This window comes from Tachyglossus aculeatus, chromosome 19 (genome assembly GCF_015852505.1).
Source record: "Tachyglossus aculeatus isolate mTacAcu1 chromosome 19, mTacAcu1.pri, whole genome shotgun sequence".
NCBI classification, from domain to species: domain Eukaryota; kingdom Metazoa; phylum Chordata; class Mammalia; order Monotremata; family Tachyglossidae; genus Tachyglossus; species Tachyglossus aculeatus.
The window spans coordinates 6,262,898-6,277,889 of NC_052084.1; the positions used below are offsets into that span (position 1 = coordinate 6,262,898).

General features: G+C 54.3%; 1 protein-coding gene across 1 annotated transcript; it reads left to right on the forward strand.

The window, feature by feature from the left end:
* Positions 1 to 4,175: 4,175 nt before the first annotated feature.
* On the forward strand, positions 4,176 to 13,884 carry LOC119940627 (basic proline-rich protein-like). Its single transcript, XM_038760843.1, has 5 exons — positions 4,176 to 6,350; positions 6,403 to 6,592; positions 7,527 to 7,674; positions 8,785 to 8,909; positions 13,784 to 13,884. Exons 1-5 carry the CDS (start codon positions 4,176 to 4,178, stop codon positions 13,882 to 13,884), a joined length of 2,739 nt encoding a protein of 912 aa, XP_038616771.1.
* The last annotated feature ends 1,108 nt before the right edge of the window (positions 13,885 to 14,992 follow it).

Consider the following 14,992-nt stretch of genomic DNA (forward strand, 5'->3'; position numbering starts at 1 on the left):
CGATACCCTTTTCACCTTTTCAGAAAAGCACAACCAAGATTATTTCTTCTCCAAGAAACCTTGTTTTATGCTGTCGAGTTGTTCCTGACCCATGGCGACTCCATGGACGCATCTCTTCCAGAATGCCCCACCTCCATCTGCAGTGGTTCTGGTAGCCCTAACCAAACTCAGTCCCTATTTCCACCATCAACCAGAATCACTGTTAGATTGGGAGCCCCCAGAAGGGACAAGGGTGTCTAATTAACAACTGTGTATTCTCTCCCGGCACTTAGTATAGTGCTCTGCACCCAGTAACCACTTAATAATTGTACTGTACTCTCTCAAGTACTTAGTACAGTGCTCTGCACACAGTAAGAGCTCAATAATAATAATAATAATGGCATTTATTAAGCGCTTACTATGTGCCAAGCACTGTTCTAAGCGCTGGGGGGGTTACAAGGTGATCAGGATGTCCCACGGGGGGCTCACAGTCTTCATCCCCATTTTACAGATGAGGGAACTGAGGCACACAGAAGTGAAGTGACTTGCCCAAAGTCACACAGCTGACAATTGGCAGAGCCGGGATTTGAACCCATGACCTCTGACTCCAAAGCCTGTGCTTTTTCCACTGAGCCACGCTGCTTCTCTGCCATTGCATATACTTATGGTATACTTTTGTACATATATAGATATATAAGTTCCTTGTCGGGGGAGGATTGTGCCTACCTACTCTACTGTATTGTACCCTCCCAAATTGTACCCTTACTGCACAGAGTAAGGGGTCAAAAACGGCTCAGGGGAAAGAGCATGGGCTATGGTGTCAGAGGTCAAGGGTTCAAACCCCGACTCCACCGCCTGTCAGCTGTGTGACTTTGGGCAAGTCAATTAACTTCTCTGTGCCTCAGTTTCCTCATCTGTAAAATGGGGATTAGGACTGTGAACCCCCGTGGGACAACCTGATCACCTTTTAACTTCCCCAGCACTTAGAACAGTGCTTTGCACATAGTAAGCGCTTAATAAATCCCATCATCATCATCCCAAATATCCCGTCTTGTCCGTGCACTTAACGCTCATTTATACTTAAACATAAATATACTTTATTTATATTATAATAAATATACTTGTTAAATATAAGTAAAAATATAAGAGTCCACGCACAACTGCAAATATAAACCACGTAACTTCTTTTGGAAGCCTGTTCAGACACAATGAATAACGGAGGAACCGGGAGAAAATCTCGTGGTTGCCCCAGCCACTCGCAAACCACTTGACAATCAAACAATCAATCAATCGTATTTATTGAGCGCTTACTGTGTGCAAAACACTGTACTAAGCGCTTGGGAAGTACAAGTTGGCAACATATACAGTCCCTACCCAACAGTGGGCTCACAGTCTAAAAGACAAGTCTTAAACACAAGCGTTTGACTTTAAAGCAGAGGGAGAGGGGCGGGGGAAGAACAACCTAAGTCCTTGCGGTTCCTGAACGTAAGGATAAGTGCACATATCGCAAAAAAAAAAAACCCAAAACCTCCCGGAGTCCTTAAGGCTGGACTTACAGTTGAGCGCATCGCGGTAGGGGAGGAGACGTGGAGTTTTGAAGCTTTCCGTGCCTCACTGAGGGAACGACTTCCTCGCGGCCCGGCCCGTCTCCTCCCAGAAAGTTCTGGTAAACTGAGTCCTTCAGGGTGTTGAGCCTCAGCAGGGTAGGGTTAGAGGAAGGAATCCGTCCGAGTTTTGTTCCAGAGGGGCGGCTAAGAGGCGGCCCCCGGCCCGGGCTGTGGCCCGTCCACGGGGCCTGTGCGGGCCCCCGGAGCCCGACCTCGAGTCGCCATGCGCACTTCGGCTCTCGCCCGGCACGGAGCCAAATGCCGTCTTTGCCCTCAGCTGCCCCCAGTGAGACGCCCCGTCCGCCCCTCGCCTGCCCGTCCTCCAGGCAGCAACAATAATAATAGCAATAAATGTTTGTAATAATAATAACGATGGCATTTATTAAGCGCTTACTATGTGCAAACCACTGTTCCCCCTCCTCCCCCTCTCCATCCCCCCGCCTTACCTCCTTCCCTTCCCCACAGCGCCTGTATATCAATCAATCAATCAATCAATCGTATTTATTGAGCGCTTACTGCGTGCAGAGCACTGTACTAAGCGCTTGGGAAGTACAAGTTGGCAACATATAGAGGCGGTCCCTACCCAACAGTGGGCTCACAGTCTAGAAGGGGGAGACAGAGAACAAAACAATCAATCAATCAATCAATCAATCGTATTTATTGAGTGCTTACTGTGTGCAGAGCACTGGACTAAGCGCTTGGGAAGTACAAGTCGGCAACATATAGAGACGGTCCCTACCCAACAGTGGGCTCACAGTCTAGAAGGGGGAGACAGAGAACAAAACAATCAATCAATTAATCGTATTTATTGAGTGCTTACTGTGTGCAGAGCACTGCACTAAGCGCTTGGGAAGTACAAGTTGGCAACATATAGAGACGGTCCCTACCCAACAGTGGGCTCACGGTCTAGAAGGGGGAGACAAAGCATATTAACAGAATAAAATAAATAGAATAGATATGTACAAGTAAAATAAATAGAGTATACATATGTATATATCTATATATGTTTGTACGTATTTATTACTCAATTTATTTATTTATTTTACTTGTACACATTTATTCTATTTATTTTATTCTGTTAATACGTTTTGTTTTGTTTTCTGTCTCCCCCTTCTAGACTGTGAGCCCGCTGTCGGGTAGGGACCGTCTCTAGATGTTGCCGACTTGTACTTCCCTAGCGCTTAGTACAGTGCTCTGCACACAGTAAGCGCTCAAGAAATACGATTGAATGAATGAATGAATGAAAAGGCGCTGGGGAGGTTACAAGGTGATCAGGTTGTCCCACAGGGCGGGGGCTCACAGTCTTCATCCCCATTTTACAGATGAGGTAACTGAGGCACAGAGAAGTTAAGTGACTTGCCCAAAGTCACACCGTTGACAATTGGCGGAGGCGGGATTTGAACTCGCGACCTCTGACTCCAAAGCCCCTGCTCTTTCCACTGAGGCACGCTAAGACTGTTGCCTATCAACTTTCGCAAGAAGCAAAAGCTCCTGCTTCTAGACTGTGAGCCCGTCGTTGGGTAGGGACCGTCTCTATATGTTGCCAACTTGGACTTCCCAAGCGCTTAGTAATATAATAATAATAATAATAATGGCATTTGTTAAGCGCTTAGTAATATAATAATAATAATAATAATGGCATTTGTTAAGCGCTTAGTAATATAATAATAATAATAATAATAATGGCATTTGTTAAGCGCTTAGTAATATAATAATAATAATAATAATGGCATTTGTTAAGCGCTTACTATGTGCGAAGCACTGTTCTAAGCGCTGGAGGGATACAAGGTGATCAGGTTGTCCCACGGGGGGCTCACAGTCTTCATCCCCATTTTACAGATGAGGTAACTGAGGCACAGAGAAGTGACGTGAATTGTCCAAAGTCACACAGCTGACAAGCGGCGGAGCCGGGATTTGAACCCCTGACCTCTGGCTCCCAAGCCGGGGCTCTTTCCACCGAGCCACGCTGCTTCTCAGTCCAGTGCTCTGCACACGGTAAGCGCTCAATAAATGTGATTGATTGATTGATTGATTGAATGAATGAATAGCACACGGGCTTGGGAGTCGGAGGTCATGGGTTCGAATCCCGGCTCGGCCGCTTGTCAGCTGTGTGACCTTGGGCAAGCCACTTAACTTCTCTGTGCTTCAGTTACCTCATCTGTAAACTGGGGATTAAGGTTGTGATTGATTGATTGATTGTACAATTGTCAGGTGGCGGTGGGAGGAGGGCGCGGCGCCCGCTCGGCCTCGTTTAGGTTGGTTTCAAGGGGCGGGAGGGCGGGCGGAGAGCGGCCTCTCCCTCTCCGCCAGGGGGCGCTGCGGAGGGGCTGGGGCGGGGATGGCCGCCGCCTCCTCCTCCTCCTCCTCCTCCTCCTCCCCGTCCTCCTCCTCCTCCTCCTCCCCGCCCTCCTCCCCCTCCTCCAGCCCGGGGTCTAGCGTCCCCGAGCCCAAGAAGGCCAAAGTGGTCCGTCCAAAGCGCTCCAGAGCCGCGGCCAGGACGCCCCCGCCGGGGGACACGCCCCCGCAGCCGCCCCCCCCCCCTCGGCAGGCCCGACTCCCCCCGCACCTGCCCCGAACCCCCCCGGGGCCATGGCGGCTGACCCCGCGGTGGCCCCGGGCGCCCCCTCGGTGCCCCCTCAGTGGCCCCTGGCGCCCCCTCGGTGGCCCCGGACGCCCCCTCGGTGCCCCCTGTCGCCCCCTCAGTGCCCCCTGGCGCCCCCTCGGTGCCCCCTGGCGCCCCCGCAGTGGCCCCGGACGCCCCCTCGGTGCCCCCTGTCGCCCCCTCAGTGGCCCCGGACGCCCCCTCAGTGGCCCCGGACGCCCCCTCGGTGCCCCCTGGCGCCCCCTCAGTGGCCCCTGGCGCCCCCTGGCGCCCCCGCAGTGGCCCCGGGCGCCCCCTCAGTGGCCCCTGGAGCCCCCTCGGTGCCCCCTGGCGCCCCCGCAGTGGCCCCGGACGCCCCCTCGGTGCCCCCTGTCGCCCCCTCAGTGCCCCCTGGCGCCCCCTCAGTGGCCCCGGACGCCCCCTCAGTGCCCCCTGTCGCCCCCTCAGTGGCCCCTGGAGCCCCCTCAGTGGCCCCTGTCGCCCCCTCAGTGGCCCCGGACTCCCCCTCAGTGCCCCCTGGCGCCCCCTCAGTGGACCCTGTCTCCCCCTCAGTGCCCCCTGTCGCCCCCTCGGTGCCCCCTGTCGCCCCCTCAGTGGCCCCGGACGCCCCCTCGGTGGGTCCTGTCGCCCCGTCGGTGCCCCCTGTCTCCCCCTCGGTGCCCCCCGTCGCCCCGTCAGTGGCCCCCGTCGCCCCGGCAGCGGCCCCGTCCGCCCCGTCAGCGTCCGCCGGCGTCCCCGCACTGCCCCCCGGCGGCCTCGCCGCGTCCCCGTCGGCCCCCGCGGGCCCCGTCCGGCTTCGACCTGGCGCCCGCGCTCGTGTCGTGTCGCGCCGCGGGTCGGGCCGCGGGTTGGGCCGCCGCGCCGCGCCGCGCCGCCCGGTGCCGCCACTTGGCCGAGACCGGGGTCGCCCGTGGCCACCTGCGCTGCTTCGGAGACCAGCGGGCCCGGCCGCCCCGCCCCGGGAGAGCCGGCTCCAGGCCCCGGACCGAGCCGCGCCGCTCCCCGGACCCCGGACCTCCGACCTCCAGCCCCCCGTTCTGTGGCTGCTCAGTCCCCGGGCCCCCGACGTGCTGCTCCCCGCCACCCGGCTCCCCGACGTCCGGACCCCCGGGGCTCGAACCTCCGACGCCTGGCCCTCCGATGTCCGGACCCCCGGGGCTCGAACCTCCGACGCCTGGCCCTCCGATGTCCGGCCCTCCAGAACCCAGGCCCCCGGCGTCCAGCCCTCCGATGTGCGGCCCCCCAGTGTCCGATGTTCAGACGTCCGGCCCCTCAGCCCCTGGCCCTCTGACACCGGGCCCCCCGACGTCCAGCCCTCCAAGGCCGGGCCCTCCGACGTCCAGCCCTCCAAGGCCGGGCCCTCCGACGTCCAGCCCCCCAAGGCCGGGCCCTCCGACGTCCTGCCCCCCAAGGCTGGGCCCTCCGGCGTCCAGCCCCCCAAGGCCGGGCCCTCCGACGTCCAGCCCCCCAAGGCCGGGCCCTCCGACGTCCAGACGCCCAAGGCCGGGCCCTCCGACGTCCAGCCCCCCAAGGTTGGGCCCTCCGACGTCCAGCCCCCCAAGGCCGGGCCCTCCGACGTCCAGACGCCCAAGGCCGGGCCCTCCGACGTCCAGACGCCCAAGGCCGGGCCCTCCGACGTCCTGCCCCCCAAGGCCGGGCCCTCCGACGTCAAGCCCCCCAAGGCCGGGCCCTCCGACGTCCAGCCCCCCAAGGCCGGGCCCTCCGACGTCCAGCCCCCCAAGGCCGGGCCCTCCGACGTCCAGCCCCCCAAGGCCGGGCCCTCCGACGTCCAGACGCCCAAGGCCGGGCCCTCCGACGTCCAGCCCCCCAAGGTTGGGCCCTCCGACGTCCAGCCCCCCAAGGCCGGGCCCTCCGACGTCCAGACGCCCAAGGCCGGGCCCTCCGACATCCAGACGCCCAAGGCCGGGCCCTCCGACGTCCTGCCCCCCAAGGCCGGGCCCTCCGACGTCCAGCCCCCCAAGGCCGGGCCCTCCGACGTCCAGCCCCCCAAGGCCGGGCCCTCCGACGTCCAGCCCCCCAAGGCCGGGCCCTCCGACGTCCAGCCCCCCAAGGCCGGGCCCTCCGACGTCCAGCCCCCCAAGGTTGGGCCCTCCGACGTCCAGCCCCCCAAGGCCGGGCCCTCCGACATCCAGACGCCCAAGGCCGGGCCCTCTGACGTCCAGCCCCCCCAGCGCCCAGCCCTCTGCCGCCCAGCCTCCCAGTGCTCGGCCCTTCGACGTCCATCCTCCTAGTGCCCGGCCTTCTGACGTCCAGTCCCACAGCCCCCAGGTCCCCAATGGCCAGAGCTCTAACGTCTGTTCCCCCGACACCCAGCCCTTCGACATCGGGTCTCCTGACATTCAGTCCCTCTGCTATGCTGGCATTGAGGAACGGGAACCTCAAGGTAAGGTGCAGGGGTCAGGGGCACCAGCACCAGCCCACCGGGGGCCAAATTACCTCATAATAATACTAATCGTGGCCTTGGCCAAGCTTCCTGCTAAGCACCGGTGTAGATGCCATACAATCAGACTGGGCCCAGGCCCCACCCCACTCAGCGATCACTGCCTAAAGGGGAAAGAGGGCAGTATTTAGTTCCCATTGTAACAATAATAATAATGATGGCATTTATTAAGTGCTTACTATGTGCAAAGCACAGTTCTAAGCGCTGGGGAGGTTACAAGGTGATCAAGTTGTCGGGCTCACAGTCTTAATCCCCATTTTACAGATGAGGTAACTGAGGCCTAGAGGAGTTAAGTGACTTGCCCAAAGTCTCACAGCTGACAAGTGGCAGAGCCGGGATTTGAACCCATGACCTCTGACTCCAAAGCCCGTGCTCTTTTCACTGAGCTATGCTGCTTCTCTATTGTACAGGCGAGGAAACTGAGGCTCAGAGAAGTGGCTTGCCCAAGGTCACAGCCTTCAAGCAGCAGCCTTATCCAGGCTTGGCCCTGGTAGGGTGGGGGTGAAAGAGGGTCAACTGCATACCAGGGTCACTGAGAACCATAAGAAGATGCAGTAAGCCATTGAGAGTATTTTAGTCTTCGCAGTCCACAGATTTGACCCTGTCACCGGAGGGGAAGGAGTGCTGCCTCCAGCAGCCAGCCGGGTGGCACACATTGCTGAGTGTTGGCAACCAGTCCCGCTATTCTGTGGGCTCTGTACCCTGCAAGACAGAAGGCAGTGAGAACCTCTCCCCACCTCAATTAATCAATCAATCAAACAATCCCCCAAGCCAAAAGCCTACCCAATTGAACAGGCTGTGGGGGTTGTTCCGTCCCTGGACTCCCCTGTTCTTCTGGCTGCTGCTAATGTCTCATTTCTCCGTGCTATTTCCCCAGTTGGCTCCTTGGCCTCGCCTTCTCCAGCTGCCAGTGTTCATCAGGAACCCCAGACCCAGGTTGTGGAGTTGCTGAGTCAAGTGAGAGGACTTTCCTGGGCCATCTTGGAACTGTTACGAAAGAACGAACGGCTCCTGGAAGCCGTTCGGCAAACCTTGCGGTCACGGGACAGGGAGCCCCACTCCTCTGGGATCCCCTGAGGTCACCCTCCACACTTTTAATTTCTTGCTTGCTGGATTCCCCGCTGGTCTTGGTGCACCTGGCTCGGAACCCGATGCTTTTAATATGTTCCGTTTTTATAATAAAATTGGGTTAGTTTTCATAATGGTGCTTTTGCCCCTCCGATTTTAGTAGGGGGAATGGGAGAGAGAAGAGCGAGGAGCGATGTAGAGGAGCCCCAGAGAATTCAAGTAGTTGTTGGGAGGGGCGTGCTGGGAGTCTGTGGTGGGAGGGAGGAGTGGCCTGGGTTCTGGAGAGTTTGGAGGGATGGGGATGGGAAGGAGAAATTTCTCCCTGGGAGAAATTGAGCTAGTTGCCTAGGTAGCTGAACAGTCAGGGGTTGAGGAGACCGATTTTTAGGGGAAAAGAGTCAAGGGTCTGGCATTGGGGCAGAGCCCACCTTTCTTCACTGCATATCACGTTTCACTGATGGTGCAATTCACCTGTGGCTGAAAAGGCCAGTGCAGGACAAGCCACTGTGATCTGTGCCATCAGCCTGCCGTAGGCGGCCACAGGCAGCACTCAGGAATTCTGGACACCCCTGGGCCTCTCCCTGCAACAGGATTAGATGGGAACAGCCCAGCTGAAAACCGGATGAATGTCCACTCTAACCTGGTACACCTAAGGCAGCGGTTGCAGTGTCTTATAGTCAATTGTATTTATTGAGCGCTTACTATATGCAGAGCATTGTACTAAGATGGGGGAAAGTGAAGTGCCCGTTTATGAAACAGGCTATACAAGGTCACAACCTGAATCCAGTCTTGGCAATGACCAGAACCGAGCCTTCTGCTTTCTAGTCCAGGCTTGGGTTCTCCCAAAGGGATGCTCCATGAGCTCTGGGTGTCACAAGAACATTTCTGCAGTCACCTTGGGCCAGGACAGCAGAAATGGACTCCCGTTCTCTCCCTCCCCTAAGGGTGTTCAGACACTCTTCAGATGCTCAGTGCTTAAGCCCACCCTCTCTTGAAGGGAGGAAGAGTAGACTAGGCTGAAAGACTGGGCTCCTTAGAGCTTGACGTCCGCTCACCCTTCCCTTCAGCGGCGTCACTGAGGATATCAGGTCGCTGGAAGATTTCCCCTCCCCGCCACCCCCACCGGGAAGTGTGGGAGATCCAGGAGTCCTTTACTCCTTATTTCCTGCAGCTGTCCTCTGCCTTCGGCATGGTAGGTCGTAACTAGTGTTCTTGGCGACTCCATCGCTCTGTGCCTCTGTTTCCTCTGAATCGTGAGAAAGTCCAGCATTGCGGAGAACCCTCTCTCCCAAGGTCTAGCATTTTCAGAGCTTGGAGCTGGCCTTCCTCTGAGCCCCGGGACAAAGAGGGGCTCCCTGGAGGTCAGACTGTCCCAGGGGTGCACTGGAGTGTTGATTCACTCTGTTGGCACATCAGCCATGTAATTTCAATGATTAAATTATGCAGCTGCCAAAGTTAATACCATCCCTGGCTCCTATATATCACAAGGCCCTGGCTATTACTCACAGGAAGGAACCCCCTACAGCAGCTGCTGAGACTGTTTCCCTTTTCTCCCTAGGTGACTTTGGTGCCATACATTTAAGCTTCCTTGCTAAGAGAAGCGAAAGGCCTCTATTATTATTATTATTGTGGTATCTGTTAAGTGCTTACTATGTGTCAAACACTATACTAAGCTCTAGGGTAGATATAAGGTAATTGAGTTGGACACAGTGCTTCACATAGGGCTCACAGATGAGGTAACTGAGGCACAGGGAAGTGAAGTGACTTGCCCAAGGTCCCCCAGCAGGCAAGTAGTGGAGCTGGGGTTAGAACCTAGGTCCCCCTAACTTTCAGGCCCATGTTGTATTTACTAGACCACATTGCTTCTTAAAGAGGTTGGTTCCTGGCCTCTAGATGTGGCCACCTGAGGGAGAGGGACTTGGCTAGGAGGCTCACAAACTTCTTTGTCTGTAGCCTGATGGAACAGGGAGCGTATTGGGGGGAAGAGGCAGAGATTTGGGTGGGCTGAAACAAAGGAAGAGAGGGGGAGAGAAGCGAGACAGGGGCTCAAGCTCCGCTGCGGAGCAGAATTTTACTGCCCTGCTGAGGCAGCTTGGGCACATAGTCTGTGCAGAATAAATACCGTAACTTACGTGACTTAGCAGGAGGTAGGTAAAGGATGCTGAAATTTCACCAGGATAAATTTAGGTTAGACTTTGGGACCCTAGGGGGTGATAAGACCTTGGGCTGTGTTCCCAGAGGAGCTGATCAAAGCTCTTTCTCTGGAAACCTTTAAGAAAAGAATAAACTTGTATCTTGGATAGCTTAGGTACCTTGCCCAGAGCCCGGGGAATGTATTAAGTGATGTCAGGATCCCATCCAGACTCATGATTCTATTAATAAAGAGTTTGGAACTGATCTGCGAAGCTCATTACAATGATCTTTTTAAAGGGGGTTGGGGGTGATTGGTAATTTGAGCGTAGCGGATCTGGCTCCAGAATTCCTACCGGGAAATCTGAAAAATCCCTTTTGTGCTGTGAGTCCCATGTGGAACAGGAACTGTGCCTGATCTGATTATTTTGTATCACACCCAGCTCTCACTACTGGGCTTTGAATATAATAAGCACGTAATACAGTCTACAGTTATTATCTTGCCCTTGCCTGAAGTGGAACTTTTTTTATCTCCAGAGCAGAGACGATCCCAGCATCTGTGATTCTGTTGTATTTCTGTGAGCATTGAGCCTTGTGTGAACATTACTTCCTTCTTCCTTCCCACACAAAGGTTGTCATTCCCATTTTGCAGCTGGAAAAACTGAGGCCTTAAACCAAGGGAAGTGACTTCTCTAAGGTCCCCACATCTCCTGGTTCTTAGAATTCACCATCTGGGGACATCACTGTCCCTCTCAGCACAGATTGGGTCACCCCAAAATAGAATCCCCTTGTTTTCAAAATGAATCTGTGAAAGCTGGAATATTCATTCAGGCCTTGCTGAAAACCTAATTTCAACAAAGCAAAAGGAAGACAAAAAGACCAGGAATGAGGAAAATAAAGGAGATCAAAAAATAGACATCTTTGGGGTTTCTTTTGAATGTATTTTTAGCAGGCATTGTGAGCTTAATTTTGCATTAAAATAGCTGATGTAAAATGTTATTGTTTCAGTTGCAAATCGCAGGCTGGGTTCTCTGTGGGCAGCAGGTGAAGGCAGTGCAGCCAAGTCCGTCCCCTTCAGGTCACATTATTATTATTATTATTTTATCATTATGGTATTTGGTAAATGCTTGTCGTGTGTCAAGCAGTCTTCTAAGCGCTGGGGTAGATACAAGATCATTAAGATAATTGTAGAAACAGCATAGCCTAGTGGAAAAAGCATGGGCTCGGGAGTCAAAAGGACCTGGGTTCCAATTCTGGCTTTGCCGCTGGGTGTGACCCTTGGGCAAGTCACAGTTTCTATGCCTCAGTTCCCTCATCTGTAAAGTGAGGATTAACTATCTGTTCTCCTTCCTCCCAAGACTGTGAGCCTTATGTGGAACCAAGACCTGATTCATCGTCATCATCAACATCATCATCATCATCAGTGGTATTTATTGAGCATGCAGAGCCAATTCCAGTGGTTAGAAGAGTGCCTGGAACAAAGTAAGCAATTCTATTATTATTATTATTATTAGTAGTAGTAGTAGTAGTAGTAGTATTACCACCCCCTCCCCTGTCCCACTTCTCTACCTAGGTGGTCAGGCAGAGATGTGGCTCCGTCCAAGTTAAACCAGGCCTTTCCCACATCCAGCATTCAAGTTTGCTGCTGTTGCCAGAAACTGAAGTATTAATAGGTTCGAACTTCCTGGAAAGATTTTAGCCTTTAATAGAGTTAACCTCCACACTACCAAAAAAAGTTCAGCCATGAACTAATGAAGATGAGAAAACTGTGGCCCACTCGAAAGGCTTCACCCAGAAAAGACGGACACCTCCGGCCCATTAGCTAGGGCTGCAGCCCCATGAGGCTGAGGGGCCCTCTGGAAGGAGACTCGTCCATCCGGACTGGCTTTGAACTAGGAGTAGGAAGTGAGGCTTATTGAGCTGAGTGTGTGTGTCTTTGTGAGTGGTTGTGCGCAGGCAGTTTAGGTACGTGCTTTTCTGTGTGCTTCGGGCGTGCTACTTCAGCAACTACCAGAAACGATGGCTGCAAACAGCTTTTCTGTCCCATTTAAGCCGCTCTGCCCTGCTCGTCCCGGTCCCTAGAAGCCAGGGACCATGGTGGTCTGGAGAACCAGGCTCACAGCTACGGCCCTCCTGAGTCGGGCTGTACTGCCTGGTGGTGACCAGCATCTTGGGTTGAAAGAGACAGTCCATCCCTTGAGGTCTTGGACAGGCTCAAAGAGTCTATTCCTAGAAAGCCATCCCATAGTGTCTGACCGTCTCTGAGAGGAGAGGCCAGAAGAGAACTAATTTTTTCCAAGAATAATTGCCATCGTCCTTCACCCTACAAAATGCAGTTGTCCCTACCCCCAACTCCCCAGGGTGGACGCTGCTGGTCTCTGCCGCCTGCCAATAGAGGAGGGGGGAAGGGCCTTCAAACCAGGGAAAACTCTGGGTCAGTGTTTGAGTGGAAGGGAATCTCCCTGTGGGAATGTGGCAGGGTCATTGGGCCCCATTGGCAGAAAGGGTCTTGTGTCTCACCCGAGGGCTGGGGGCTCCAGCTACCCTGTGTCTCACCTGAGGGCTGGGGGCTCTGGCTACACCAGACCCCACACCCCAATTCGGAGCTGATGCATAGAATAGCAGGGAGGGGGCAAATCACCCGAAACCAGAGGCCTAAAATCCCATTATCCACCCCTCATCTCCTCAGCCAACCACTGGTATTTACTTAGCACTTACTGAATGTAGGGCACTGTTCTCAGTGCCTGGGAGAGTATGGTGCAGTTGGTAGGTACAATCCCTGCCCTCAAGGTCCCTTTTCCTTCCTGGAACCTTTTCCCCTCCTTATTTTCAACCCTGCCCTGTGCTTTCTCCAATTCGCTTGGCAGAGCAGAGTTCTCTCCCCACTCCATCCCCTCCCCTTCACTCTTCATCAACCCTGGCATGAAAGCCTTCTCTGCCAGGCCCCATCCCTGGGAAAAGTCTTCTTAAATTGACTCTGACTCACCACTCTGAATATACTCCCTTGGTCTAGTCCTTTTAGAAAAAAATCTCCAAGTTTCTTCAAGCCACATTTCCCCTGGAACAGCACTACAAAGTAAGAGTTCATTCATTTATTCATTCCATCAAATTTACTGTGTGCAAAGCACTGTACTAAACGCTTGGGAGAGTACACTATTTGGTGAGTGTCTGAACTAGTAGTAGTAATAATGGTTATTACTGAAAGCCTACTAAAAGCAAGGCACAAACTCCACCCTTAGCTCTTGCCTCCTGACATCCCTCCCTGTCAACACTCCCTGTAACCCCAGCTAAAAGACACTGAGTTAATATTGCCCCCCCCCCCGAATATGTGAGCTTCCTCATTCCCACAATGCTCCTTCCTGCCTTTCATCCCAATACCACACCCCCAGCCCTTTTGCGACCACTCATTCACTCATTCAATCGTATTTATTGGGCGCTTACTTTGTGCAGAGCACTGTACTAAGCGCTTGGGAAGTGCAAGTTGGCAACATATAGAGACGGTCCCTACCCAACAACGGGTTCACAGTCTAGAAGGGGGAGAAAGACAACACAACAAAACATGTGGACCGGCTTCAGGTCATCAGAATAAAAATAAAGCTAGATGCACATTATTAACAAAATAAATAGAATAGTAGTCACCACCACCAGTCAACCCCCACACCCCCACCCAACCGCAGCTTCCCACCCCTAATAAAGCAGACTTTGGGTCAATTCGCCAGATAATTGGGAAGGGCTGGTGTTTTGCTTTTTCCCCCTACATTAGGGGGGGAAGTGCTCAGAACAAGAAGCTCCATTTGGCCTCGTTGTGCCAAGTCTTAGTCTGAGACTCAGGCCTTAAGGCCGAGCGAGATCCCCAAGGTACTTGGGATCTCTTCAGAGGAGAAGGATACTCTCCAAACCCCAGACCTCCAGCTTCCCCCTGGCCCATCACAAAAGGCTATAAGGCAGCGCAGTTGTCAAGGACAAAGGCAGAGAATGAGTCCCAGATCCCAGGGGCTCCAGTACCAGATCCCAGGATTTGCCAGAGGGAGGCCTAAGGTGCCAAGAGCCCATGGAGCTTTGGGAAAGACATTTGAGCCTCAAGGATTCCAGCCACCTATGGCCGGCGGAGGGATCAGGCCACCCGTGGGTGGAGCTGGGCTGGCTCCGGCGTCTCCTTTTGAAACTTCCAGTCTCTGCGTCCCCCAGGGGAGGTCTGGGAGACAGGGAGACTACGGGTCATTGTTTCCAGATGTCAGACAAGGCTGGAGACTTGAGTAAGGGGGCTGACAGCGATGGCTTCCAGCTGTGAGCTGGTGCGAACGGGTCCCCTGCCCAAACCTCGTAGAGCCACAGCCGGGGAGGGCAGGAGCATGGTCGACTGGGCCCAGAGCTCCAAGGGAACGAGGGCACCGCTGCCCTAGACCTGTCTCTGCAACTGGCAGCTGCCTTAAAAGGGCAGGCACGCAGCTCTCCTCGGGTCTGTCCAAAGTGCCTCTGTTTCCCCGCCACTGATCATTATAGCAGGAGTAGACATATGGTGGGGGAAGACTGCTCTCCCTAGACCCGTTTTCATTGCTGTGAAGATGATTTCTCCCGCGAAAGGAGATGGGCCATTGAGCTTCAGAACCCATAAGGCAGAAATGAGCTTGGGCTCCTAGCCAGATGTGTCCATCTCAGGGGGTGGGGAGGTGGGGTGGATAACCCCAACTCCACAGTCTTCTTGGCACCAGCCTCTTCTGGGATCCACTCACTCAGCTAGGTGTTTGAGGGCAGGAGAAGCCATTTATTTCACTGCGAAGGAGAGATTCTTTCTAAGGGAGGGTGGAGAGGAAACCCCTGTCACTGAGGATACTTCAGGCCCCAGAAATGACTGCTTGGATCAGTGTGGTAATGGTTTGGATGAAGAGGAAAGGGTGGATTCTAGAGATGTTGAAAAGGTAGAACAGACAGGATTTCACAGATGGGCAATCCCCCCCTCCATGTTTGATAAGGAATAAGTCCTTATGTTAGAGATTATCCACAAGGGCAGGGATCGTGTTGACTTTGCTGTATTTTCCCAAAGGCTATATTCAGTGCTGTGTACACAGTAGCCACTGAACAGCAGCACAAAGCAGTGTGGCCTAGTGGATAGACCATGGGCCTAAGAGAAGGAGCTGGATTCTA